We start from the raw sequence: 25,566 nt of genomic DNA, 5'->3' as shown, positions 1-25,566 counted from the left end.
GGGTCTGGTGATGGGCCAGTGAGGCCTGCTGCTGGGTCTGCTCCCTTGGTCCTTGTCTTGGGCACATCTGCCCCGCAAGGAAGCCCAAAGCCAGCCACCCACTGGCCCCAAGCCCTGTCACCGGGCCCGCACCCACCTGTGGACCAGACCTGTGTGAGCTCTGGAGGCCGAGATCCCCACGGACTGGAGCTGAGGAGCCAGAACTGTGACCTTTCTGTGTGGGAAAACCTACCTGGAACTGAACGGCCAGTGCCCCTGCTGTAATTGTGGTAAAAATGTTTCTTAAGTGACCCAAATTTGCTTTGATTTCTCCTAATGGTCCCTTCAGAGTACTAATGAAACGAATGCTGTCTCATAAAACAAAAATAAAGATTCTACCACGACTGCTACTGTGGGGAACTGTGTGTTTTCACAAGGTAGCAATAAAAAAATAGCATGTCCTTTACGCTCCACTGTGAGATTTTATTGAATAAAGCAGCCAAGGAAACAAAACGGTTCGGTGATGCTGAGCAGGTAGATGGTGAGTGCTCAGCAGCGAGGACACAGCCACCCAGCTACGGACAGCAAGTCACCACAGGATGACAGATCGCTGCTACAGAAGAAACCCGCAGTGCCCACCCGGAGACCACCTGACAGGTGTGAACACCCAGGACGGCGTCCCCAACCCGCACTCACACCTCCCGGTCGCACCTCCATCATTCCCGGCAAACGCAGAGACCGTCAGCCCCCTCCGGTGCAGGAGGGGACCCCACAGGAAACCTCCTTCTAGTTAGCCTCTGCTGACGAGCCCCACCCTGCAAGACGGGATCAAAGGCACATCTGACCCCTCCTGATGGGAGTTCCGGGGAAGGCTGGAGTCTGTCCGTTTTTGTCCCCAAATGAGCAGAGGCCAGCTTGGGCTCTGATGGCTTCCAGGCAACGTGTCTGGTTGCAGGAAGCACATTTGAGGCTTCCCCAGATGGGGCCGTCATCACATAAGCAGCAGCAGAGAAGGGGCGCCTGGCTGGCTCAGCTGGTACTGCCTGCGACTCTTGATCTCGGGGTTGTAGGTTCGAGCCCCATGCTGGATGGAGAGATCACTTAAAAGTAAAATCTTAAAAAAAAAAAAAAAAAGAAAGAGAAGCTGCAGGATGGGAGGTGCTTTCCTACCGGTCCCGGGTGGGGCGGGCTCCTGCCCTGGCGTGTAGGGCTTGGGGCTGCGGCCGGCACACCCCATGTCCCCACAGCCCCTCCTGGCTGATCACAGAGGGAGCAGCCCCCAATCCCACGGCGGGGGGGACGGTTGGCTGGGGGCAGATGTCAGCAAGTTCTGCACGGACAGCTTCTGCCAGGACCGCCAAGGGCTTGTGCCCACCCAGGAGAAAGACACCCCTCCCCAGCCTTTCCTTCCAAGCTGCCAACTCTTAACTTTTGAAATTAAACCGTATTTCCGCATCTGGCTCTGAAAAATCATCCCAGAACAGGGCGAAGCGGCCCTGAGTGAGCCCCACAGCCATTTTCGTCGGGAGGTAGGCGGGGTCTGGGCCCTGGGGTTTCATGGGCTTGATTCCCCAGAGCAGCATTCCTGGGGGGCTCTAGGTTCCCTTTCTTGAAAGGCGGGAGGCAGAGTGGGGACGGATAGGTGGGAAAGGCTGGAGTGAAGTGGCCCCCAGCCCACTCCGTGGCCCTCCTTGCAGACAGGGACCCGTGCAGGAGCACCCACAAAGCTTCACATTTCTGAGCTGGTTCAGCCAGTGCCTCTGAGGTGGCCGGGACCTCCCGCCAGGTTCCCTCCAGGATCCACATTCAAGAATGGCTCAGACAGGAAGGCTCACGTATCCACCTTGATCCTTAACACCTGCATGAAACCTGCTTCAGGTGAGGGGGGAGGTGGCCTCAGCAGCAGACAGGGCCACGGGCCTCGTGTGGGGCTCCAGCCACCCTCGAGGGCGTGCTGGGAAGGCCCGGCTCCCCACTCCAGTCAGTGGTTGTCTCCTGGGACCTGCTCCTGAGGGCTCTGGTGGCATTGGCCCGGATGGTGATGTGATCCCAGCCCCCCTGGAAGGAGAGCGCCTCGTCACCCATGGCTGTGGGAGATCAAGGACCCCTGATGGGCTCTGTCTGGGGCCTCCCACCCACCCTGACAGCAGGTCCCATAGCATGCAGTGTGACCATGCCACCCCAGGTCAGGTAAGCCACCCCACATAGGCCTTGCTCACCCCAATGCCGTAGTCCCAGCCCTGTCCCATGGGCTCTCGAGGCTGCACGCCTGTGCGGTGGCACACAGTTCCACGGCTCATGCTATGGCTCCCCGGGACCTTGTTGGCGATAATCCAGACCTGAAACACAGACCCAGTGAGGGTCCAGCCCCCATCTCCAGTGGGACTGCGGGCACGGCGCAGGGAGACCAGAGCAGGAACCCCGAGCACCCCAAGCCCCCAGAGCAAGCGTCCACCTTCGGCCCCCGGCCCCCCAACCCTGAGCACCCAGACCTGGTCCAAGGGCCCCACGGATACTCGGCACACGTTGTTGGACACGTGCTCCCAGCTGGAGCCCTGCGGGTAGCTGGGCGTCACTCCTTGGCGATACCACAGATTCCCTGGAGAGAGAAGGGCCCAGAGTGTGGCTACGGAGACAACGGAAGCTATCCCCACACTTCCTGGGGCTCCTACCAGCCCAGGAAGAGAGAGAAGCCAGGGCCGGGGCCAATTCTACCCTCCCCACACTGGACTCGGCCTGAGCCTCATAATCGTCCCGCTGTGCTGGGCTGGCGGCGTCAGGCTCTCTCTACGCATGAGAAACGGAGGACAAGGAATTCTTTAGACAGATACAGAGAACAGGGTCTGGACTCAAAGCCCTGGTTCCAGGCCCAACTCTACCCTTTTCCTTGCTTTGCTCGTGGTGACGACAGCTGCAAAGGAAGAAAGGGAACTGGCGACAGCCCTGAGGCACGGGCAGGTGACCTCTGCCAGTCCCACGCTGCCCGGGGGGCTCCCATGCTGCAGGCCCCAGGCCGAGCTGGCATCCCCGCCGCCCGGCACAGCTTGGGACAGGGACTGGTTCCGAGGCTGACGGCCTCTCATGGTGGCTTACAAAGTTTTTGTGTCGGGGCCCTGGGGCTGGCGAGGGTCTCGTCCCACTGGGGTGCCCAGGGAAGCCCTCGTCTCCCCTGGTGGCCACTGAGGCTCAGAGACAACTTGCCATTTTCGTCCAAGGCGTACACTGCCGTCTGCCCCACGGACACCTGCTTCAGTCTCTGCTTGGGAGGAGACGGGATGTGGTACCAGCAGTCCCCTGTGGCACAAGGTGGGACTTAGGGTGCAGTAGGGCGACACCACACCTGCCACCCCCTGTGCTTGTGGTCCACGTGGCCTCCCCTGCGGCTCGCAGGCTCGAGGCAGGTTTGGCCGGGCTCTGTTCCCAGGCCAGCTGGGCCACACAAATGTGACAGGGCCCAGTGGGAGCTGAGAGCCAAGCAGAGCAACCCCCCAACACCCCACCTCGCCCAGGGCGCTCAGAGGCCATGGCGGGAGACGGTGGGGTCCAGCAGCACGATCTCGGAACAGGGACACCAAGGTGCTCAGCTTGGCATGGGGTGGACAGCCTGTCTCGGGGCTGCCAGGCATCACCACTGCACAAGTCCCCTGTCCCCATGCGGAGGGCAGCTCCGTGCAAGCCAGCACCCATCCGAGCGCCCCCGTGCCAGACACTGTCTGGACATCCGACACCCAGTCAAGAACAAGCCAGCGTGGCCTGCAGCCCTGGAGGGTTCCCTGAGTGGGCAGTAGGCTAGGTGGGGCCACCTCAAGAGGGCATCCCGAAGGGCAGGACATGCAAAGTGCCCACAGGCAGCAATACCCTGGGCTGGAGGCGGGGGCTGGTGCAGGGCGGCTGCAAGGGACCACCCCGTCGCCGGGATGACCACCCCGACTCAGTCTCAGCAGGAGGGGGTGAGGCCTCTGGGGAGTGTCCTCACTCGGCCCCAGGGCCTGGTCCACAGGCAGCACTCACTCCAAGCTTGTCCAGCTGAACTGAACATGAGGAGACCTGTCTTCCTTCCCCGCTGGAAGCAGAGGCACATGCAGCCTCGCTCTGACCAGCCACAGCCCCACTTTGTCCCTACTTGCGACCGGCGGAGATCCTCCGGGTGGGGCGGCGCTCACCAGCTGGTTGTGTGGGGGACACAGAGCCCCGGTAGAAGGCGGAGCCATCCCTGGCCACGGCCCACACCTGATGGCAGCCCCCGATGGAGATGGAAGTGAAGGGCTGGTCCGTGCCCACGTGCAGCCAGGAGGAGCCCTGGGGATGGGAGCCAAGGGGGACAGTGAGGGCTGCTGGGGCCCAGCCTGTGCCCCTCCCCCTGCCCAAGGTCCCAGGAGCTGGCAGCTCCGCACACCAACCTCACCCTCAGCAACAACTGACCACAGAACCCAGTGACCCCTCAGGCCTCATCTAGTGTCCACTGGTCCCAGGGACTGTCCTGGGCAGGCCCCGGGAGGCCTGAGCCCAGCTGGACCGCAGTCCAGAGTTCTCTTTCGGGAAGAATCTGCCAGAACCTCAGGAGGGCCCGGGGCCTGACAGGTCGGCGGGCCCAGTGGCCCCCGGAGGCAGGGTGCTCACCGCGGGGTTGAGCTCCGACACGCCCAGGCGACACAGCACGTCCCCCTTGTCGCTGACGGCCCAGAGGGCGATGTGCCCACTCCTGTTGGCACCTGGGCTCTCTGGGATGATGGACACGTCCCCAAGGGCAATAGGGGCCACCTCCAGCCAGGGCCCACTGGTCACCAACTTACATTTTCTGCACAGTGGAAGAGAGCAGAGCCTGGGGGGTCTGATGCTTTGGCAAGCCCCCTGCTAGAGATGTGCAGGTGGGCAGCAGGCCACCCTTTGGCCCACATGGCCTCTGCAGGCGCCCCCTTTCCGATGGGCAGGAATGAGAGGTCTGGAGAGGAGGCTGCACCCTGCCCCACCCCCAGCCAGGCCTCCCATCCTGACCTGCCTGTCCTGCTCAGAGCGGAGCCTGCCAGTGACATTTCTCTTATTTGTTCTTGCAAACAAACTTCAGAAACCAGAGAGCGTTGGGAGCCCAAGGGCATTTCCTGCACTGACATTTACTTTGATTCTCTTTCCCTCTGCTTTTCTTCCATGGAGACTGGCCCAGGAGGGCCCCATAGGAAGGGCAGGTCCACAAGCCCCAGTCACCATGTCACTCTGGTCTTTACCTGGCCCAGCACCTTCTCCTGACAAAATCCTTCATGGTTTTGTACCCATGATACGAGCTGCAAGAGAAAGACGCCGAAATCAAGACCACTTTGTGGAAGTTTCCAGAAAAGGACCCTGTCTGCACACACATTTTTTCCACTCATTAGGGGCAGAACCTCCGTGTGAGCCAGAGCGGGCTCCACAGGCAGCAGGGATCACAGGACACAAGGTCTGCCTGGCCGGGGTCTCTGGGGCGCAGGTCTCCCTGGGGTCAGGGTCTCCAGGGGCCAGGATGTGGAGGCTGCTAGACCAGGGGTTCTAGCTGGGGTCTCTGAGCCCTCCCCACCACTGGGCCCATCAGAGCCCTTCTGGGGAACAGCTGAGCTGAGGCCAAGACAAGGGGAGGCTTGGCTGTGGCTGGAGGGGATGCCTATGGGCTCGCCCGTCCCAGACACCTGGCTCATCCCTGGGCCTGGGCCTGCTCAGAGACCCTGGCTCAGGCTCCCACAGCTCTGGATTTCCACGTGGATATGACTTGTGCACCATGAAGGGCCTACTGCCCACCAGGGCCTCCCGGCTTGGTGGACCTGTCACCCACCTGTCCCTTTGCTTCTCAGGACAGCGCTGGCCTCACTCCAGCTGCCTCTTCACCCGACACCTCCCTCCAGCCACCCACACCATCACCCTGGGCCTGGCCTGAAGCTCCCCAGATCCCCCCAGAACCCTCCCCCAGGGCAACAGGGACAGAGCAGGGCACTGAGGGAGCCGCGGCTGTCCTCCCTAAGCCTGCCGCTGAGCTCTAGGTGTAGCGGGCGTGCTGACCTGAGCTCATCTCTCGGGCTGGCTCCAAACCCTGCTGGCAGCCGAGGTGGGCGTACAGGGGTCTGCTCCTCGGCTGCGCTCGGGTACTGGCAGGGGCCGGAGCAACCCGGGACGGCAGGGCAGGTGAGGGCCCCTCCTCGAGTGGAGAGACACTTACGCAGGGAAGTCACTGGCATACTGCCACCCCTCCTGGTCTGTTCCCCCGGGAACGCTGAAATCCACAGACCAGTCAGAAACCTGGAGGAGAGGAAGGTCAGCCGGGGCAGCCCCCAGTGCCAGCCCCCGCCCCGCAGCCCGGAGCTCACCCAGGTCCACTGCAGGGATGGGGGCTTCGTGCCAGCCTTGGTGCACTCGTGCAGCCCTGAAGCATCACTCCACATGTACCGGTCCGTGGGCAGACCCCTGTGGTGGACAATGAGGGTGGTGGGGTGACTTGGAAGAGGAGACCGGCCAGCACCAGCTGGCGACGGACAAGACATGAGCACCTAGGACACCTGCATCTCCAAGGGGGTGAGGGGCAAAACCAGAACTGCCCCGGGGTGGGGACAGCAACCTGCTGACCTCCCGTCACATGGCAGCCCGGGCGGCACCTGTGGCCAGGCCACCTACCCAAGAGCTGAGAGCCTGCCTCTTCCCCTTACAGGTTGCTGTGCCCCCAGAAGATGCTGGAGCCCTATCCCCGGTACCCATGAGTGTGACCTTACTTGGAAAGGTCTTTGCAGGTAATCGAGTCAGAATGGGGTCCTTAGGGTGTGCCCTAAACCAATATGACAGTGTCCTTGCTGAGTTCAAATTTCTCGAAGAGAAAGTGATGTGAAGACAGGAGGGACATTGCCCCAAACCAAGGGATAGCTGAGGCCTCCAGGAGAGAGGCTGGGAACAGACTGTCCCTCACAGCCCCTGGACAGACGTGGCCCCGCCCACACCTTGATTCCAGGCTCCCCAGCCTCCAGGACGGGGAGAGAATGAATGTCCACTTTTATTTTTTTTTATTTTTTATTTTTTTTATTTTTTTGAATGTCCACTTTTAGTCTGCCCAGTGTGTGGTGCTTGCTGACAGCAGCCCAGCCGACCTGGACACTCACAGAGCGACAGGCCCCCCACGGTGGTGTCGGGCAGGTGGCCATGGGGCTCGGGTGGCAGGAGCCGTGGCCCTTGGTGTGCATGCTCTGCAGGGACCAGAGAGCACGTGGCGGCCCTGTCCCTCTTCTGAAGGACTGAGGAGGAAGCGGGGAGCTACACACAACCCACGTCGAGGTCTCTGGGATATACTTTGGCACCGTGTACTAACTGCCTCAGCAAAGCTCAAACCCTGACTTACTGGGGTGAACAGAGAAACCCACAAATAGTTACACACCAGGAAATCCTTCAAGCCGCGAGGGTGACATCGAAAGGTCACGAGTGATCTCCCCATCCCAGATGGAGCGGAGCTCAGATGAGCTGGATCCCCCCCGAGGACCCGACAGTGAGGCCACCACAGACCACCTTTGTGTTCCTGTCGAGACCTTGGTGGCCTGGGCTGGACAGGCCCCCAGCCGGCGCCCGAGCTGCTTACCTGCTGGAGTAGCCTGTGACGGGGTTCCAGCGCTGGTTCTCGTAGATGTAGACACATTTCACATCCGACTGAGTGTAGATGTTACTGGTGCTGCTGGCCAGGCCTGGGGGGAGAAGAGGCTGCCGGCTGGGGATTCAGGCTTCCGTCCGAAGCCCTGAAGGCCGCAGAGGGTAGGTGGGGAGGGCCAGGAGAGAGGGGTTCACGGGCCTGGCTTGGGGTTCTCGCTGTGTGATTATTCTGGGGTTGTAGACCCTCCATGAGAAGACCCACCAGCTCCTTCCTTATTAACACTCACATAACGTCCACCAGCCCCAGTCTCCTCATTTGTAAAGTGAGGACAAACTTAATTCCTGCCTCATGAGGAAATGAGGAAGATGTGCAGTTCCCATGGTCTTAGTGGACCACAGCTGGTTCTCCAGGACTGGCTGTCCCTCACTGTAGGGCATGTGGGCTGTGGCTTCGAACATTCCACTCGAAAGTCTGTTTCTGCCTGCATTTCCCAGGAGGAGACACAGGACCTTACTTCCCAGAACTTAGGGAGCCAACAGGGGTTCAGCAAGGTCTCATCCCAGAAGGCATGACCCAGGGGCTAGAATTCAGGCCTGGGAATCAGGAGAGCCAGGGCGTGGGGCTATCCCAATGTGCCCTGAGGCATCATCTGTGAAATGAGGGGCTGGACACAGTGGAGGCTCTGGCAGCTGCCTTTCTAGAACCTGCAAGGCCCCCAGCTCAGCTGTGGGTGCCCAGGAAGGCGCATTGGAGACCAGGCCTGGTCTCTGGGCTCTCACACCTCGAGGGTTGGCTCTGGGACCATCCTCTGTGGAGGCTGGCTGTGGTGAAGGTCACCTGTCAGCCTGCTGTCAGCTGAGAGTCAACACTGGGCCAGTGGCTCCAGAGTGGGGCAGGGAAGCCAGGCAGGATTAGAAGAGGGACTGGCCTGAGAAGGCTATGGGTAGGGCTCGGGGAGCTGGTCCTGCCAGCCTCTGCATCCAGGCCGTTCTCACCTTGGAAGCAGCCTCCGCCGTAGCCGCCAGTGTAGACCCAGGCCGTGTGGTCGTAGCCGATGCCCCACACCACACCCCGGCTGTTGGCCTCCACCACCCGCAGGTGGCCTCCCACCTGCCGCCAGAACCTGGAGCGAGCGGAGAGAGGTCACGGAGATGCCGTACACCGTGCCAGCCTTACACCTGCTTCCGGCTCTGTGGCCTCCCTCGAACATCCGACTTTGACTCCTCTTTGGGCTCTGAATGGTGGACTTTATTAAGGATGATGGCACCTGCCTGGCTTCCCATCTGGTAGTGACCAGAGCTAACACGGCCCCAGAGTGGGTGCAGGAGACTCAGAGTCGGCGGGCGGGGGCGCCGAGCCAGCGGCCCGTTCCACACAGCCTCTGGGATTCTGGGCCTGGCACGTGGGGGCAGAAGGCAGGGCCGTCCCATCTGGATGAACCACAACTTGGGCCAGCACCCCGCGGGGTGATAGCATGGCCTCCCAGGGGGACAGGTGCAGGGTGCCACCAGGGTCACCCTCCCATGTGCCCAGGTCCTGCCCACTGTCCACGGAGGTCATCTGACTTGTCCATCCGGGTGCTGGGCACCCAGGGCCTCAAGTCTCACCTATGTTCCCCCTCATCCTCAGGGGCCTCAGAGGACCTAGGGAAACCTTGGGTCGAATTGGGACCATTGTGTCCCCTCCTGGGTCCCTACCTGCCTTCCCACCCTGAATACCAGATGCCCCAGAACGGCACCACCAGCATCTGCTGTGGGCGACCTCGTTCTATCCCCTGCCACCTACAGAGCCACCTCCCACCTCCCCCAACTCACAGCACCTGCTCAGGGTGCTGAGATGTGCCTGAGCCTTGCCAGGCTTCTGGCCCCCCCAGGGTCCTCCACCAGGCCTGGGAAGACTCAGGCCCTGGGAACCAGCCGGCCATTCCTGTGGGAACCTTCTAGAACATCCCTTCTAGAAGCAAAGCTCTGGGGGTCCTGAGCTAGTCCAGCGCACAGCTGACTCACATCTGGTCGCAGGGCAGCCTGTGCTCAGAGGCCTCCAGGTCTGGGCTAGGCTCGCTCACGAAGATGTCCCCCTTGCAGGTGATGGACCAGATGGCCTGCGGGGAGGGGCGGCCGTGGACCCTCCGGCTCTCACAGCAGGACAGGTTGAGCAGGGCAAGCTGGTGCGGGGAGAGGGCCGGTCAGCGCTGGGAAGGGGGCCGGCAGCAGGCCCAGTCCAGGCGGCCCCAGGACCGCTGCTGCCCTTGGAGCCCGGCCCGTTGGTCACGTGCACTCACCCAGTCATTCGTGTCCTGTTCGGTGGCAGCAGCCAGGCGCACAGGCCACCTCTGCCGGGTCCTCTCAGGCGTGTAGAGGGCGAAGGAGTGCTTAGTCTCATTGAGCACAGGGACCAACACTGTCACCTCGTTGAGGAACACATGGAGGTACTGTTTACAGAGGATGGAGGGCAAGCTGTCACCAGGCCAGAGGGGGACCTGTGGGGCTGGAGGCACGGAGGGCCTCTGGGTAAAGCCCCTGCCGCAGTAGAGGGACAGGGAAGGCCTGGGGTCCCCCTGGTTCCAGAAAGCCAGGGGGTCCTGGCTTCCTAGGGGTCCACGGGGCCTGTGGGTTCAAGATGGCTCCGGGACCAAGTGTGCTCGGTAGAGAAACCTAGTTCGTGAGCAAGTGCCTTAGTGACATTCTTGACATCGACAAGACCACTTTAGAACCCAACTGACCAGGTTTGAACCCCAGCGGGAAGGGCAGAGGGGCTTTAACTCCCCGAGCCGACAGCCCAGCGACTGTCTGCGGCTCTGTGAGGAGGAGGCCAGTGGAGGCTGCGGCAGGGGCCTCCGTGCACCGGCGGGCCACCAACCGCACCTGCTGTCCCCACGGGCTAGCACTGGGCCCCCTCCCCTGGGAGCCCCCCACGCACCTTCTTCTCCTCGTGGACCACATAGTAGATGAAGAGGATGCTATCCCGAGCCCCGTCGAGCCCCGTGAACTGCTCCAGGGTCACGCGGACGTCCACCCACTTGTGGGGCTTCCAATCACACCACCACTGCAGGGCCCCCGTCTTCACCCACACTGACTGCGGCACAGGCCCCAAGAGCACAGGACAGAGTCACAGGCAGGCCCGCGGGGCCCTGGACTCCGGCCCCATGCGCACCCAGCTCCCTAACTTCCCCTAGTGACCAAGGTGGAACTCACAACCCAACAGGTGCCAGGCCCCCAAGCCGGCGCTGTCTCTGCACACCCTCCTAATTCTCAAACACCTGTGGGCTCAGCACTGCTATCCCATGCTCTAGATGGTGAATCTGAGGCATGGGGATGGGGGGGGTGGTCTGTGCCTGACCCAATGTCACCTAAGAAGTCGGTGCCAAAGCTGGGGCCCACACCTGGCCTGTGTCTGGAGGCCCAACACTTTGGGGCCGCCGAGATACTTCTGCACCAGCAGCCAAGGCCCAGGGAGCCATGTTTCCAGTGTAACTTCGGCCTCCCAACCTGACGTGGGCGTCCAGGAGGTGGGCTCCGCCTCAGGGGCTCCAGGCCAGCCCTCAACCCTGTTCTCACTCATCTCAATCAAACGCCACACCATCTTGGCTCTTGGGGTCCCTTCGGGCAGGAAGGGGAGGACAGCACTCCCCTCCCCATGCCTCCCACTGAGGCTGGTATCTGGGTCCCAAGGGCCGAGGCTGTGCCTAGCATGATGGAGCCCGAGTTCTTCAGGATGGATAGACTCATGTCTTCATCCCTGAATCTACAGGGCCTGGAAGGGACAGCTTCACCTCCGAGCTGGGTGGACAGAGGAACGGACGCGTCTCTGTCTCTTCCACCTCCCCTTCGGGACAGTATACTGTAGGCGCTCAGTGGGTGGTAGCTGAAGGCCCGTGCCTCCGGGAACTGCCCACCTGCTCTACGGCCTGCTCGTAGTGCCGGAAGTGCTCCAGCTCCCGCTTGGTCCTTTCCGTGAGCTGTTGGAAGATCTGCTTCCGCCAGGCGGCTGTCTGGGCCGGCATGATGGACAAGGAGAGCGTCTGCACCGACGGGGACAGGCCTGCAGGCCAGCAGAGCCTCAGGGCAAGGTGCCCGGCCCACCCACAGATGGGCAGCAGGCCAGGGCTCTTTCCTCTGCTCCCCACCACCACAAGGAGCACCCTCTGGGGTGCTGGGCCCCCAGACACCTGCGCTTACCTGACTGGACGGTGAACCACTTGAGTACAGCGTGGGCCTCGACGGCACAGCCTCCTCCTGAAACCCAGGCCCACAGAGGGTGGTCATCGGCCCCATAGGGCTCCTCCAAACCCAGTGGGAGGAGCCCCAGTGAGGAGAGGCCGGTGGTCTCTGGGAAGCCAGCAGCCGAGTGGCCGGGTACTCTCTTGGGCTCCTTCAGGTCAATATTGGTCCAGGGCAGTTCGGCTGGGCTGGAGGCCAGGCCAGGGCAGGACTCGGGCCCAGAAGTCTGAGTGGCAGGGCCAGGGACCTCCACGGCATGCTCTGTGGTCCTGCCAGTGCCTGGGCCTGAGGCCGAGCTATCCCTGGAGTTCCTGGGACCGTCCACAGACTCTGCAGGAACAGGCTGGTCAGGCCCCGGTCTGTTGGCTTCCAAAGAGGCATCCGTGTCGCTCGGTGCACAGGACTCACCACTGCCCCTTACCTCGTCACCAAAGAAGCAGCCAGCACTGGGGACAAAAGGGGCAGACCCGTGACCCCTCGAGGGAAGGACACGCGCTGCTGCAGACAGGCCTGCCTCATCCATTGTGACCCCAGACAACTCACAGCCATGCCGTGTCACACACACAGGGACAGCTACTTCCCAGGAAGCTGGAACACCCAGGTCGCAGCCCAGGTCGATCATGTCATTTATCTGGGGCTGGAAACCTGGTGGTATTATTATTTTCTTAACGTGGCATAATACATGTGATATAATATTTTACCATCTCAAACGATGCAGCATTAAACACACCCACGAGGTTACACAATGACCACCACCACCTCATTCCAGAACTTTGTCATCACCCCCACGTGGAAACCCTGTCCCCATTAAGGAGCAGCTCTCCACACCCACCCCACCCACCCCCAATTCCCCACCTACTAATCTGCTTTGTGTCCCTATGGATTTGCCTCTTCGGGACATTGCATATAAATGGCATCGCGTAATACAGCGTCTCTTGTGACTGGCTTCGCTTGCTTTGCATGGTGAGGTCAAGGTTCACCCCCGGTGTAGCAGGGATCAGTACCTCCTTTCGTTGCCAAAGAATATTCTGCTGTACGGATGCGCCACGCTTTATTTATTCGTCTGCAGACGGACATCTGAGCTGTTTGTAGTTTTTGCCTACCGCGCATAACGTCTTTACAAACATCCGTATACGAAGTTTTGTTCAGACGTCGGTTTTCCATTCTTCTGGGTATAGATCCAGGGGGGTGAGTGCTGGGTCACGGGGTCGCTCTGTCTTTGCCCTTTTTAAACTGAGTTGTCTTCTTGGTGCTAGCTGTAAGAGATCTTTATACAGTCTAGGTACTGGACCCTTGTCAAATACAGGTTTCACAAATATTTCCTCCCATTCTGTGGATTGTCTTGTCCTTTTCCCGATGGTGTCCTTTGATGCTAAAAGCTTTTAATTTTGATGAGATTCCAATGTCTCTATTTTTCCCTTCATTTCCGGTGCTTCTGATGTCGTATTTAAGAAGCCATTGCCAAGAGTAAGGTTTGGCGTCAGTAATTTTGGAAGCTTCTCGTCTGATTCCAGTATCTGAGTACTACCAGCTGAGAGCCTAAACCCTCAGGTTAACGAGGAAAGGCCAGCCCGGACAGCCCCCTGGGCGTTCAGTGCAACAGAGTGAAAACTGCCATGCTGGGGGAGCGAAGGGATGTGGACTGGGGTCTGGGGGGGGCCATGCTGCTGTGGAGCACTGTCCCAAGGGCCCTTGAGCCACTGGACTGGGCAGGTAAGCACTGCGGGCTTTCACGGGACAGAGCTCAGGCATTTGCCAACCGCCCCCCACCGAGACGCCAAGTCATCTGCCTGCCGTTCATGCCCGTGGGCAGAGCCGGGACTCATCCACACTTTCTATACACATGGCTCTCAAGGCGTGGTCCTCAGAGCTGTACCAGTGGGCACACCTGGGACCATGCAAACAACGCAAAATCTACTGAATTCAAAATTCTACGGAAAGAGCAGCTCTGGGGCTGGGGCCTGGACTTCGGCGCAGGGACAAGCCTTCTTGGCGCTTCTAGTGCATGGCCAAGTTTGAGGTCCCTATTCTAGACTAGAGAGACCCTCTGTCTTCTTCTCTGCTTTCACTTGACAGACGGGACTTGGTATCCTCCTCACTGAGAAGCCTTTTCTCTCCCAGACCTGAGACCTCAGAACCAGTGGGCCAGCGCTGTTCAGGGACAACCCCCGGTTCCAACATGGACAGACATCCCACCTTCACCCACCTGCCACCTCCTCCCTGCCCCCAGCCTGCTCCCAGAGGCCACCCTCAGGCCAAGGTCCAGCACCATGCACAGGGAGGAAGAGACCTCATAGGGCCCAGTGCCCCACTGCGAGGCCAACTCGCAGCCTCCCCAGACGCTGCCCACTGAGGCCACCGATGGCCCTTCCCGACCTGTGTCCTCTGTGCCCTAGTGCCCCTGGGATCACCTGAGGAGACTTGAAGAGCTACCAGAGTGGGATCGGTCACTCTCTCGGCTGGCGACGATGGCCTTCCACGTCTTCCCGCTGAGCTCGCTCTGGGTGACACCCTGGCGGAAGTACACGGCCCGGTCCTCACAGCCAATGCCCCAAACCTAGCACACAGAGAGGCACGGCTGGGTCAGAGGCTAGCACAGACCTGAAGGATCCCTGGGCGTCCCTTGGGGGGTGTGGGGGAGAGCACCCCAAGGCTGGAGGACATGTCTGCAGATGTAGGCAGGTATCCCCCCCATACATGCAGTGGGGGTGTGTGTGCACCCACGAGTGTTACAGCTTGGGGGGCTGAGGACGGCAGGACACGGGTCAGCGCACGGGTCAGATGCAGGGAACAGAGACCGGAGACGACTGGGGGAGGGCGCAGCACCAAGCTCAGGAGAAGCGGGGACCCTGTCCTGGCTCCCCGGCCTCAGGCAGACCCTTTTGGGCTGACAGAGCCCAGAGGAGGTGGCAGGGCCGTTGGGCACTGTGCTGGGACAGAGTCTACCTGTGTCCCCATCTCCTGTGTAGCCTCCAGTGGGAAAAAAGCTGCTCCCCAAGGGAACCCAGAGAACAGTCGGGGTCTTTTTAAAGATGCAAGATAGCCTCCTTGATCCTGACTTCATTTTCTGTGAGAAAGGTGGCTGGGTGGGCAACCTCCCCTCTGCCTTTGGGTGCCAAGGAAGGAAGGTGTGCTGCGCAGCTGATGGGCCCTGGCCTGTGGGGGGTGCCTAAAGGGCCACAGCCTGCCCAGGGCGGTCCAGGTGGCTTTGCTGGAAGGGCTGCGGTGTCTCCCTCATTTGGCCGTGGCAGGCTGGCCTCCGTCCTCAGTGCCCTGGCACACCGGCCAGCACCCGTCTTACCCCTGGCTGCTGTGCACCCTGCCAACTAGGGTGGGTGGGGGACAAGGTGGGGGCAAAAAAAGGCTAGCACCCCCAGAAAGAGCTAGGGCAGTGCCTTGGGAAAGGAGTCACCTTCCCACAGGCAGTCTGAAAAGCAGCCAAACCTCATCTCTGAGGCCACCACGCTGCACAAATATACGGGGGACGTTCAAGAGATGCTACGTCTGTAAAACTGGGAAGATCAGTTTCATTCTTTATTTCCTGAGCTGATTTGGTCCAAATAATGCTCGACAAAACCCTTCGGGTCTCCGGGGTGTGTGCCCCCGGTCTGAGCTCCCCACCACTGTGCTGAGCATCCTGGGGGAGGGGCCTGGGACGAGCCAGTCCTTGCAGGCTGGGAGCCCAAGGAGCAGCTGGGGCACCCCCTCAACCCCATGCTGGAGTGGGGCCTGGCTGGCGGGGGCAGCGCAAGGCCCCACTCTGAGACCTTTACTGGGGGTGAGCTGCTGACCCCGGCGGTCGGGTCCATGGCTCAGGGTCCTGTGCACACCTGGTCGTTCAGCCCCACGTTCACCATCATCATGTCTCCGACCATCTCGATCCAGCTGGTGCCACAGGGATTGTGCGAGTTGACACCTCTTCGGAACCACACCTGGGAAAGTCAGAAATCGACAGGCCCCCATGGAGGGTCACTGAAACAGAAGACGGTTTTCAAAGGCTCTGGAAGAACAAATGGATAATTTGGTCCTTCGGTTCAAGCCACGAAGGAGCACAGCATATCACTGAGAAAGGAGATGTGACCTAGGTCCCTCTTCCCTACACTCCTGCTGCATCTCCCTCTGGGCTTGGCACTGTCCTACACTGCTGAGGGTCACCTGCCCTCAGCCATACCTATCCTCGTGGCTTCCTGTCTCTTCTCTGGCAGAGGGCACTGCCCCTCCAGGAGACAAGGCTGCCTGAATCTTTCTAGAATGTTCTACCAATTTAGCACCTCTTGGCATCAGGCAGGAGCAGCAGGTTATCAGCTGTCTGACTGCACATAGAGCCAGGAGGTGGGCAATGTCTCCTGGACAATGTCTGCATCTCTAGTGCAGACACTGACCTGTGAGCTTGGCGAGTGACATCTCTCCCCCATGGTCCTCTATGCAGTCCCCATCCTAGCCTGATGCTTGGAAAATGCCATTTGGTCCACTCAAGCTTGGCTCTATGTAAGATAATGGCCTTGGGGCGCCTGGGTAGCTCAATGGGTTAAGCCTGCCTTCGGCTCAGGTCATGATCTCAGGGTCCTGGGATTGAGTCCCACATCGGGCTCTCTGCTTAGCGGGGACCCTGCTTCCCCCTCTCTCTCTGCCTGCCTCTCTGCCTACTTGTGATCTCTGTCTGTCAAATAAATAGATAAAATCTTAAAAAAAGAAAAAAGATAATGGCCTTAACGACATTATTTAAAAAAAAAACAACATTTTTTCTAAACTTATGACATAAATAACCTATTCTGGATATTTTTTATATGTGAAATACATGAAAATAGCTTTATGAAATAGTCTCTTCAAGCCTTCTTTTAGGGGCACCTGGCTGGGTACTGGGGCATGCAATTCTTGATCTTGGGGTCATGAGTTTGAGCCCCGTGTTATGTGTAGAGATTACTTAAAAAAAAAAAGATAAAAGTCCTGACATTTTTTTCATGTTGACTTATAAAAATACACACAATCCAACCAAATTTCCCTCAAGCCCACATGTGGCCCCATGGCTGACTCCCCCACCCCTGCCTCTGCTGTGCTCCCCACAACTGTCCTTACCCACTCTGGATGGCCACGTGAGCAAGACCCCAGCAATTCTGAGACTGAGAGGATCACACATTTTTAGCACTCGTGTTTAACCACAGTTCCTGAGGCAGGTTGCAGGGAGGTGACCGGTTAAATGAGAAACCCTCAAATCCCTTTTATAACAATTTGTAGACTGCTAAAATGTCTCCTTGACCCAAAAAAGGTTTGCACAAACATTTGGTTGAAGACTGAGCAAATGGCTCAAGTAAATACGACGATCTGCTCACTGAACGCGTTGCTCTGAGAGAGGCTATGGACTTGTGGGAGGTGGATGGCTTCAGGTGACCTGAACTGTGGGCTCAGGGACTTTCTGCATGGACAGAGACTCAGATGTGTGGGGGAATCCATCCCCTGGGCATGCTATGGGATGCCCGAGAGATGAGGTTAAAGAGACCATGGAAATAACCGTAAATGTGCTTATTTTATTGGACTTTCTTTGTTGACGTAAAATGACAAGCACTGTATATATAGCAGCAAAGGGACATATACAGTTAGGGGAGCGTTTCAGAAAGTTGGCATCTGACTCTGAAATGTCACTGTCTATTGAGTGATAAATAGAGTTGTTCTGCACTTGGTATGGGGTGCAGGCATACGGTGGAGTTCACCAAGGCCTTCAAGCCCAGAAAATGGACAGTGTTAGCCTGGATTTGTCCTATAGCGGTTGAGACCACACTTGCAAGAACAAAAAAAATGCACAGCCCTAAGTCTGATTCCCATAAGGGTCAGTGATTCTTTTCAAGAATAAGAAACAAAGGAAGTAAAGAAATTAAACAAAGCCCTTGGCCCAAGCCCCCAGGGACCCCATCTTACTTTCCGGTCCTTGGTGATAGCCCAGACCACACTGACTCCCACGGAGACGTGTACGATCCCGTTTTCAGAGGCAGGAGGCTCCACTACAGACCAGGAACTTCCTACCCAGCCCCAGAAGAAAGAGCAGGCGGCCCCCATCAGCAGGAGCGCTGGGGAGAAGCTGGGTGTCCCCTGCCTCTCCCTGTATGGAGCGTAGGGCTGCCCACCTTTGGGATTGTTCCTGTTGATTCCTTCCCGGACCAAGGCCTGCCCCTCCCAGAGCGTGACCCACAGGAGGTCGTGGGGCCCACAGCTGATTTGCACCGCCTCCCCTGGGGTGTCCACGAGGGACCACGATGAGCCTTCAGGGTTAGGGTGGCTGACGTCCTCTCTGTACCACACCTGGGTGGTGAAGAAACCCACGGCAGGGTCAGACAGGGTCCGGCCAGGGCTCCGGGTCAGAAGAGCTGCCCGAGGCTGGCTATGTTTGCTAGTGTACACCTGAGCCAGGCGTAGAGTCTTAAGGGCCAGGGGGCCCTGACTATCCAGACTTGCTCTTCCTGCCCTCACTACCCTCAGGATCCTCATGCCAGATTAGATGCCCCCCGCCCCTGCTGAAAATACGCAACCCTGGATTTCAGCCATCCTGGGAGACAAACCCCTTTGGATCAACAGCTTGCAAGAATCCCTTCCTCGTTCACCTAAGGCCTCAGGGAGACCTCTGGCCCCAGCTTGGTGTCCTGTGCCCCCTAGTGGCGATATACTCTCAGTACACCGTCTCCAGGGAAAGTGGTGTCCTTGGGGGTTAGATGGGAAACCCCCCGAACCCCTTTCATACAAATGTTTAAAACGTCCACTTCTGTTCCCCCTTAACCTGAAAGCAATGAATATAATAAAATATTAAGACTGAGCCACTTGAACATGTTGTCCAAACTGTCTCGTGTCATCTGGAGGGGGCTATACCTTGGTGCAGGAGGGTGGGGGACCCCCTCCCAGCCTGTCTTCACACAGGGCACCACGGCTTCCTTCACCTCACCCCTACAGCCCCCACTACAGAACCTGGGCAGCCTCCCTCTGGTGGTTTGGGGGGGTCCCCTCTCTTTAGCTCCCCCTGGAGCCCAGGACCCTAGTCATACCTCTCAAGGTCCCCAGGAGTGGCGTGGGGCGGCAGTGGCCAACAGCCAGCATGCAATGACCACACACACTGCTCTCACGCCCCTGCTCTCCACTCTCTGCATCCAGGGTGGGCCCAGCCCCTCCATGGAGGCTCTGTTCCAGGCCAGCTCCCTAGCATCCCTCAGCACAGCTCAGAGAAAACCCACAACTATGGCTTGACCTAAGCCCACGCCAAACAGGACCCAGAGGTAAGCCTGATCAAAACCTACTATGTCTATTCTGAAGCCAACCAGAGATTTGGATGAATTTGTGGTCAAATGTACTGGAGAGATGAAATCTGCTCTAACACCACAGCTAAAGTGTTCAGTCACCAGCAGGCAGGACCACCCATGTTGTTCCTGACATCAGGGGCTGGCTTTACTCCTTAGTTCATGAACTCCCTGACAGAAGAATCTCCTCTCCTCTCTAAATATCCATCCAGCCACACACATGTCCATCTACCCACCCACCCACCCACTGACCTCCCCCCGCATCACCCAGCCATCTACCCATCGCCCATCCATCTACCCATTCACCCATCCACCCACCCACCCACCTACCCATCACCCAGCCATCTACCGACTCACCCATCCAGCCAGCCATCTAGCCACCCATCCACTTACTCATCCAACACCCGTCTGTCCATCTGTCCATTCACCTAGCCATGTGTACATCCCTCCCCCATCCACAATACCATTGGAGACTGCTGTGTGGAAGCCACAAGGAGGGAATAGGCAGGGATCTTAGAATCTGTCTGAGGAGACACTGTGGATGGCATCTGAGCTCAGGATGAGCACTCATCAATGCTCTGGGAGCTCAGAGAAGGGACAGGCCAGGACCAGGCATGGGGTGGGATGTCAGAGGCTTCTGGCAGGAGGAGGACCACAGGACAGCAGAATTCACAGGAGGGGTTATTGTGGGGACCCCACTAACATGCCGCCTCACCTGCCCAGGGTAGTACCCATTGTAAGGACAGGAGGTGAGGAGGGCAGCCCTCCACCCCTTTTCCTCCTCCGGCAGGACACCTGAAGACGTCTCTCCTGGCCTGCCTGTGGCCAGCCTCCCTCAGCCACCTCCCATCCTAGGCACAGGGGGACACGGGCCTTACCTTTCCCTGAAGAGACACAGCCCACACGGACAGGCGGCCCACAGGCTCGTCTGTGATTTCCCACCCCCCCACAGAGAGGTCATTGAAGGGGTCAGGCAGTTGCTCGGGGTCATCCTTCGAAGGGATCTGAAACGAGGTGTGTGGCAGAGGCCTTCAGTTCCTATGGGCACCTGGCCAGTAGATGGCACTGTTTCCCTCCCAGTGGACACCTGAGAGGCTATCCCTCCCTCCCACCTCACAGCACACTGCCTTCCATTTTCCAGCTGGGCCCACAGCTGCCTGACTTCATAGAGAAGGCAACATTAGGACAAAGAGCTCCTGGCCCTGGGTCCCCTCTGTCCTGTCCTCCCTCTGTCGGCCACCAGGCCTGGGACGCTATCCCCGAGGGGTCACTACTGCTCCAGCCTGGAAGACAGACGTACACATGCAAGGTCTCAGCTCTGTGCCTTGCGGTGGCCTGACTGCTGTGACCCCTCTAGAAGGGGCCGATCCCAGAACCTGGTCCTGTAGTGTAAGGCCTCCATGATGTTGGCTGTTCCCGAGCTCTCTGGGGCGACCCTCCCAGCAGGGGGATGGCTGCCCCACCCTGGGGCCCCACCCTGGCGCAGACCTTGGCCCAGGCATCTCGGGACGTGTATCTCCTATACCGAATCCATCGGCGCCGCCGCACGCAAGAATTCCACTTCTTGTCTCTCGTGTAGGTGGCGGGGAAGTCGATGGCATACGTCCACCCCTGAAATACCACGCGGGGGTGGGGGGTGGGGTGGAGGGGGGCTCTGTAAGGCTCCTGGGGAAGGACAGAGCCGAGGCAGGCAGGGAGACAGTGGTACCACCCGAAGCGCCCAGAGTCACCTGCCCCGAGCAGCAAGCGGGGGCATGCAGGGTGCTGGCAGAGCTGGGGCGCTAGGGACAGCATGGGGGGACGCTTCCAGCCCAGAGCACCCCTTCCCCACAAGGGAGCTCCAGTGGGAACCGGATTCACCTACCCCTTTCTCGGTGGGTTCCCCTCCGAAGTTCTCATCCACATACCAGTCCGACTCCCACTCCCAATGCCGTGAGGGCAGCGCCACCCCGTCCAGCGGCCGGTGCTGGAGCCCACTCACGTCACTCCACTGCCAGCGGTCGCTTGGCAGGAACTTCTCACAGAAACCGCCCACGGGGTTCCAGCGCTGAGGACCGGGAAGCCGAGACAGGCCTGAGGCCTGCAGCCAGCCGGCCCAGGGTGCTGGGGACCTCTCTGGGGTGAATGGGACCCCACCACTAGGAGGCCTTCCTGCTGGGCTCCAGGATGGAGAGTGGGCAGAGGGTCTGCCCAGAGCTCAGGGATCAGAGCCTCCTCAGGCTCGTCACCAAGAGCCAGGACTTGGGCACGGCCGCCAAGGACAGAAAACCTGCCGCAGGACACAGAGCCCTGAATGGCAGGCAGTAGAGGTCAAGGTCCTGCCCTAGGCTCCTGGGAACCACTGGCAGACCACCCTTGTGCGGACCCGGCCAGCCTGCCTTTATAAAGACCCAAGGAGGGCTCTGTGTCCATACAACCCGGACCTCAAGTGGAATAAAGGACATGAACGTCTGGGGCGGGGCGATTTCCTTCCCAGAGAACCGACCCAACGCAGCCCCCCCCGCCCAGGCACAGGTGACCCCACCTGATTCTCATAGGCCTCCTCCTGGCGGCGGATGGGAACGTCGCTGGCGCACAGGTAAACGTAGACCTGGTTGTCGCAGGCGATGCCCCAGCAGCACTGTGTGGTGGCGCTGACACGCTTGAACTCCAGCTGGCTGTCTTTGCACAGCTCCCAGTACTGTCCAGCCGTGGAGAGCGTGTACACCTTCCCGAAGAGATCCACAGCCCACAGCACGGAGCTGGGCATGGCCGTGGCAGCCAAGGGAGAGCCAGAGGCAAGAGGCCGGCGGGGAAGTGTCTGCGGCCAGCTCTCGGTGTCCAGAGTCTGGAGCACGTTTCCTTCTCTGTTCTCGCCTTCCCTCTAATCATGGGCATTGTTTTCAAATGCACAAAAATGTACAGAGGGAAAAAAAAATTTGTAATGTTCCAAGCACCTACCTCCCCAAATTTAATGGGTATCACTATTTGGTAACATTTCCTCCCTATCTCTTTTATCAAAAGAATAAAGGAAACATCGCGGATTTAGTTCAGTCCTGTGCCCATCGCTGCCTTCCTGGGAGGCCTCTGCCCCATAGTGAGCAGTCCCCTCGTTTACGCTGGTCCCACGGTGACAATCCCATATAGGTCTGGCACCCTGGCCAGGTCCTGTGGAGCCCTGTAGCTACATGGCAGGGATGTGGGGGTCCTGTCTTCGACCTCCTTGGGTCATCACCTCCCTCACTACCCCTCTCCACCTGCCATCCTCCACTCCTGCTCCTTTTTCTGTCCTCTTCCTTTCTGCTCTGTGGGGCTTGGCAAGGCGGCTGATAAGTTCTATCACTGGCCACGCCCACACCTCCAGTGCTGACTGTGCTTGGTGCTCCCCCCGGGGCCTGATTCCTGGAGCCTGACTTCTGGTAGAGTCAAGCCTCCTACCAAGGCAGGGCCACAAGTTCAGAATCTCAGCAGCAAAACAGAACAGCTGAACTGACAGACAGTGGCCTGGGGGTGGGGAGCAGTGAGAAGCGCTACCTGACACTGCCCCAGGGCCAGGAAGGAGGGAAGAGCTACTGGGAGACAGACAGTGGCAGAACGGGTGCCTCAAGGCTGCTGGGCCAGGCTGTTCAACTCCTGCGGCCCACCCAAGGCTGTGGGCGCTTGGGACAGCAGGACGGAGGCGACGTGGCGGAGAACAAGAGGGACTGCTACAGGCACATAGGCTCTTCTGGAACAAAGCATGTCTTACAAACACCAAGAAGAGTGCTGGCTGGGGAGGAAGGAACAAAGGGACGAGGAAGAAGGGAAGCAGAAGGAACAGGAGCCAGGCTTTGGGAGACATCCCAGAACTCTGACCTCTCTGGCCTGGCACCTAGGCCTGGTCAAACACACGGGAAGTCACAACACCGGCCTTCTGGAGCCATTTGAAAACCGGTACCTGCAGCCAGATGGAAGAGCTGGTGTGTTGACCCCAAGACACCCGTTCGCTCCTGTCTGACCAAGCCTGGGGGCTCTGCTCTCCCCATCCGGCATCTACATGGTGGACCGTTGGCATCTAGGTCTGGGCTCCATCCCTTTCTGGCGCCAACTAACCTCTCTACACCTCGATTTCTTAATTTGTTAAAGGCGGAAAAGAATATGGACCTACTTATGAAGTTGTAAGAATGAAGTGAGGTAGGGGCACATGGGTGGCTCAGAGGGTTAAAGCCTCTGCCTTCAGCTCAGGTCATGATCCCAAGGTCCTGGGATGGAGCCCCGCATCGGGCTCTCTGCTCAGCAGGGAGCCTGCTTCCCCCTCTCTCTCTGCCTGCCTCTCTGCCTACTTGTGATCTCTGATAAATAAATAAAATCTTAAAAAAAAAAAGAATGAAGTGAGGTAATGCAGGTATGGAGCCTAGGAACATGCTGAGTCCGCAGCAAGAACTCTGCGCGTTATTGGGATTGTTTTATTACTTGGCACCTGCTCTTAACAAACTATCGCTGATCTCCCATCCCTTAGAAAACAGAAAAAAAATCAAATCCTTCTCTTCAGGCTGAGTCTTCAGCCTCTTCATTTCCAAAGCACCTAACAGTACTCTGCATGTATAGTGGGTGGTCACCCAAAGCGGACGGATAATCATTACTGCCTCCATCCACTGCTCAGATGGAAATACTGCCCCAGGGAAGCTGAATGACATCAATGACTTCAGGTTTAAAGTAAGGTCATGATAGGTGGATAGGTATGGGATAAAACAAGTACAAAGATCAACAGCAGAATTTAAGTGGTGGGCGTATGCACTTGGGCGACATGGTAGGCTTATAATTCTTTAAACTTGGCCATGTGTTTGAATATCATAAGCTGCTAGGTGGAAAAGGAAGAATTTGGGGGTGAAGGGAATTGGCTCCTAAATCTACTCTTCAAAGCCATCTCTCAGGTCAGAGTTCACCGTACAAGAAACCAATGAAGTCAGGCTATCTCTAGGTTGAGTTCAATGAACAGCAACTTTCGCTTACTTGGTACACTTCCCTTCAGAGAAATGACTAAGCACTAATTTCCATATAGACATAATTGAATCTTTCAGGCAGCTAATTGCAGAGAAAGGACAGGATGGGGGTTATGTCTGCAAACTCACTTCAGAGTGGACAGAAAGGCACCATCGCTTCTCAGCTAAAGATGACAGGGGTGAACATTCTAGGTCAGCCTCACCCCTCTTCTTGCCAGGATGCCATCCCAGCTCCCCATATGCCACTTCCTGGCTGTGAGGTGACCAATCCAGGGACACTGGGGTCACTAGGTCAGAGGACTCTTAAAAGGGAGGTTTGAGCGTTAAGTCCCATGATTCTGGGATCCTGGGATTTCCTTGTTTTGTAGAGCTAGGGTGAACGCTTCCCAAGAAAGCAATCCTGGGTTCATGGAGAACTTCTGTACAATGAATTTCTGCTGGAGCTTCAGTCAATCCACGAAGAAGTCACCTGTTCACCACTGTCAGAGCCATCTGCCTTTCTGCAGAGGTTTACTAACAGATCCCTTCAGAGACCAAAAAGTACTCAAGAGAAGGTAAGGGTAGGGGGGAGTAGGACCAGGGCATGGCAGAGGGAGGGACACAAGGGACCAAGTGAGCTCCCGGAGCATCTATTCCCCGGAGTCTGCCTTAGGGCTCCTTCCTGAAAGGTTTCCTGTTGGTTTTTCTATCACACCCTGGCACTCCCACCCCTTGAGCAAACAGAGAGCCCTGACTTCTGATGGTCGCTTACTGTCTGCCACCTGCGGGGGCTGTTGGAAAGCGACATCAGGGTCCAAAGACGCGGGAGAAAATGGCAGGACATGCCCGGTAGTCGAGTCCTTCCCGAAGCAGGGTCCACCGGCCGCACTGGGCAGGAGATGCCCCGAGCCCGCAATCTGGGGATGAACCCCACCCCATCCCACCCCGCATCATCGCCGGCGGGTCAGCCTGGTTTCATTCCGGTTCCGTGCACTTGGGCGACAGGTGGGGCCCCTGCCCGGCCACCAGAGGCACAGCGGGAGCGCCCAGCCCTCACCGTCTGCCCGTGCTAATCCGCCAAGCAGATTTGCTCCTACCGCTGCCTAGGGGAGGGACAAACGGGCTCCTCGCTGCCCGATCCTCTAAACCCGCAGGCTCCAAAAACCCGCTCCCCAAGTCACTCCAGCGCCAAGGCTGGAGCGGGGGCGTCACCGAGCGTTCCGAGGGACGGCGACGGCGCCCCGCAGGGTGTGCAGGAAATCGCACGAGCACAGCCTCTTCCCACCAACTCAGCGGCAGGGAGAAGAGGATCCCCTGCCCTCCGCCGCCCCAACCTGTCCCGAGAGGCCGGGGCGCCCATCCCACCGCACTCACCTGGGAGGGTGCCCAGCGGGCGGGGTCGCGGCGATCGCTGGTCCGCTGCGGGGCTAGCGGGACGACCCTCCCCCGGCGGCCAGGGCTAGCGGGCGGGCAGGAAGCGGCCGTGAGGCCCGCGCCCATTGGCCGGCCTCGCCGTGACGCAAGGCCGGGCGCACGCGATTGGCTGAGGCGCCCCGCATCAC

The 25,566-nt window shown here is 58.9% G+C and overlaps 1 protein-coding gene across 3 annotated transcripts; it reads right to left on the bottom strand.

Moving 5' to 3' along the window:
* Positions 1-447: 447 nt before the first annotated feature.
* LOC111145565 (tectonin beta-propeller repeat containing 1) lies at positions 448-25,502 on the bottom strand. 3 transcript variants are annotated; one of them, XM_022500500.1, is made up of 25 exons: positions 25,379-25,502; positions 21,589-21,927; positions 20,929-21,111; positions 20,553-20,675; positions 19,943-20,068; positions 17,907-18,081; positions 17,701-17,801; positions 15,618-15,719; positions 14,199-14,344; positions 11,746-12,233; positions 11,463-11,608; positions 10,487-10,642; positions 9,849-9,998; positions 9,574-9,731; positions 8,563-8,690; positions 7,559-7,661; positions 6,309-6,405; positions 6,161-6,240; positions 5,202-5,258; positions 4,600-4,777; positions 4,143-4,278; positions 3,181-3,273; positions 2,472-2,578; positions 2,199-2,318; positions 448-2,066 (listed from the first exon to the last, which is right to left on the bottom strand). In XM_022500500.1, exons 2-25 carry the CDS (start codon positions 21,811-21,813, stop codon positions 1,854-1,856), a joined length of 3,591 nt encoding a protein of 1,196 aa, XP_022356208.1. In that variant the 5' UTR covers positions 21,814-21,927; positions 25,379-25,502; the 3' UTR covers positions 448-1,853. The 3 variants fall into 3 exon arrangements, with proteins under 3 accessions (XP_022356208.1, XP_022356210.1, XP_022356209.1); XM_022500502.1 differs by lacking the exon at positions 5,202-5,258; XM_022500501.1 differs by lacking the exon at positions 25,379-25,502 and having other exon boundaries at positions 1,876-2,037; positions 21,589-21,875.
* Between the last annotated feature and the right edge of the window lie 64 nt (positions 25,503-25,566).

This window comes from Enhydra lutris, unplaced genomic scaffold (assembly GCF_002288905.1).
Source record: "Enhydra lutris kenyoni isolate GAN:26980312 unplaced genomic scaffold, ASM228890v2 scaffoldscaffold13, whole genome shotgun sequence".
NCBI lineage: Eukaryota > Metazoa > Chordata > Mammalia > Carnivora > Mustelidae > Enhydra > Enhydra lutris.
This window is presented reverse-complemented; position numbering and strand designations above follow the sequence as displayed.

Bases quoted from the DNA above. Each gene is read 5' to 3' on its own strand.
- LOC111145565 (XM_022500500.1), bottom strand. From the start codon at position 21,813: ATGCCCAGCTCCGTGCTGTGGGCTGTGGATCTCTTCGGGAAGGTGTAC. The intron at 7,662-8,562 runs GTGAGAACGGCC...TTCTCCCCCCAG, and splicing joins CGGCGGAGGCTGCTTCCAAG to GCCTGGCCAGCAGCACCAGT. The intron at 4,279-4,599 runs GTGAGCACCCTG...TCCCATCCCCAG, and splicing joins TGTCGGAGCTCAACCCCGCG to GGCTCCTCCTGGCTGCACGT.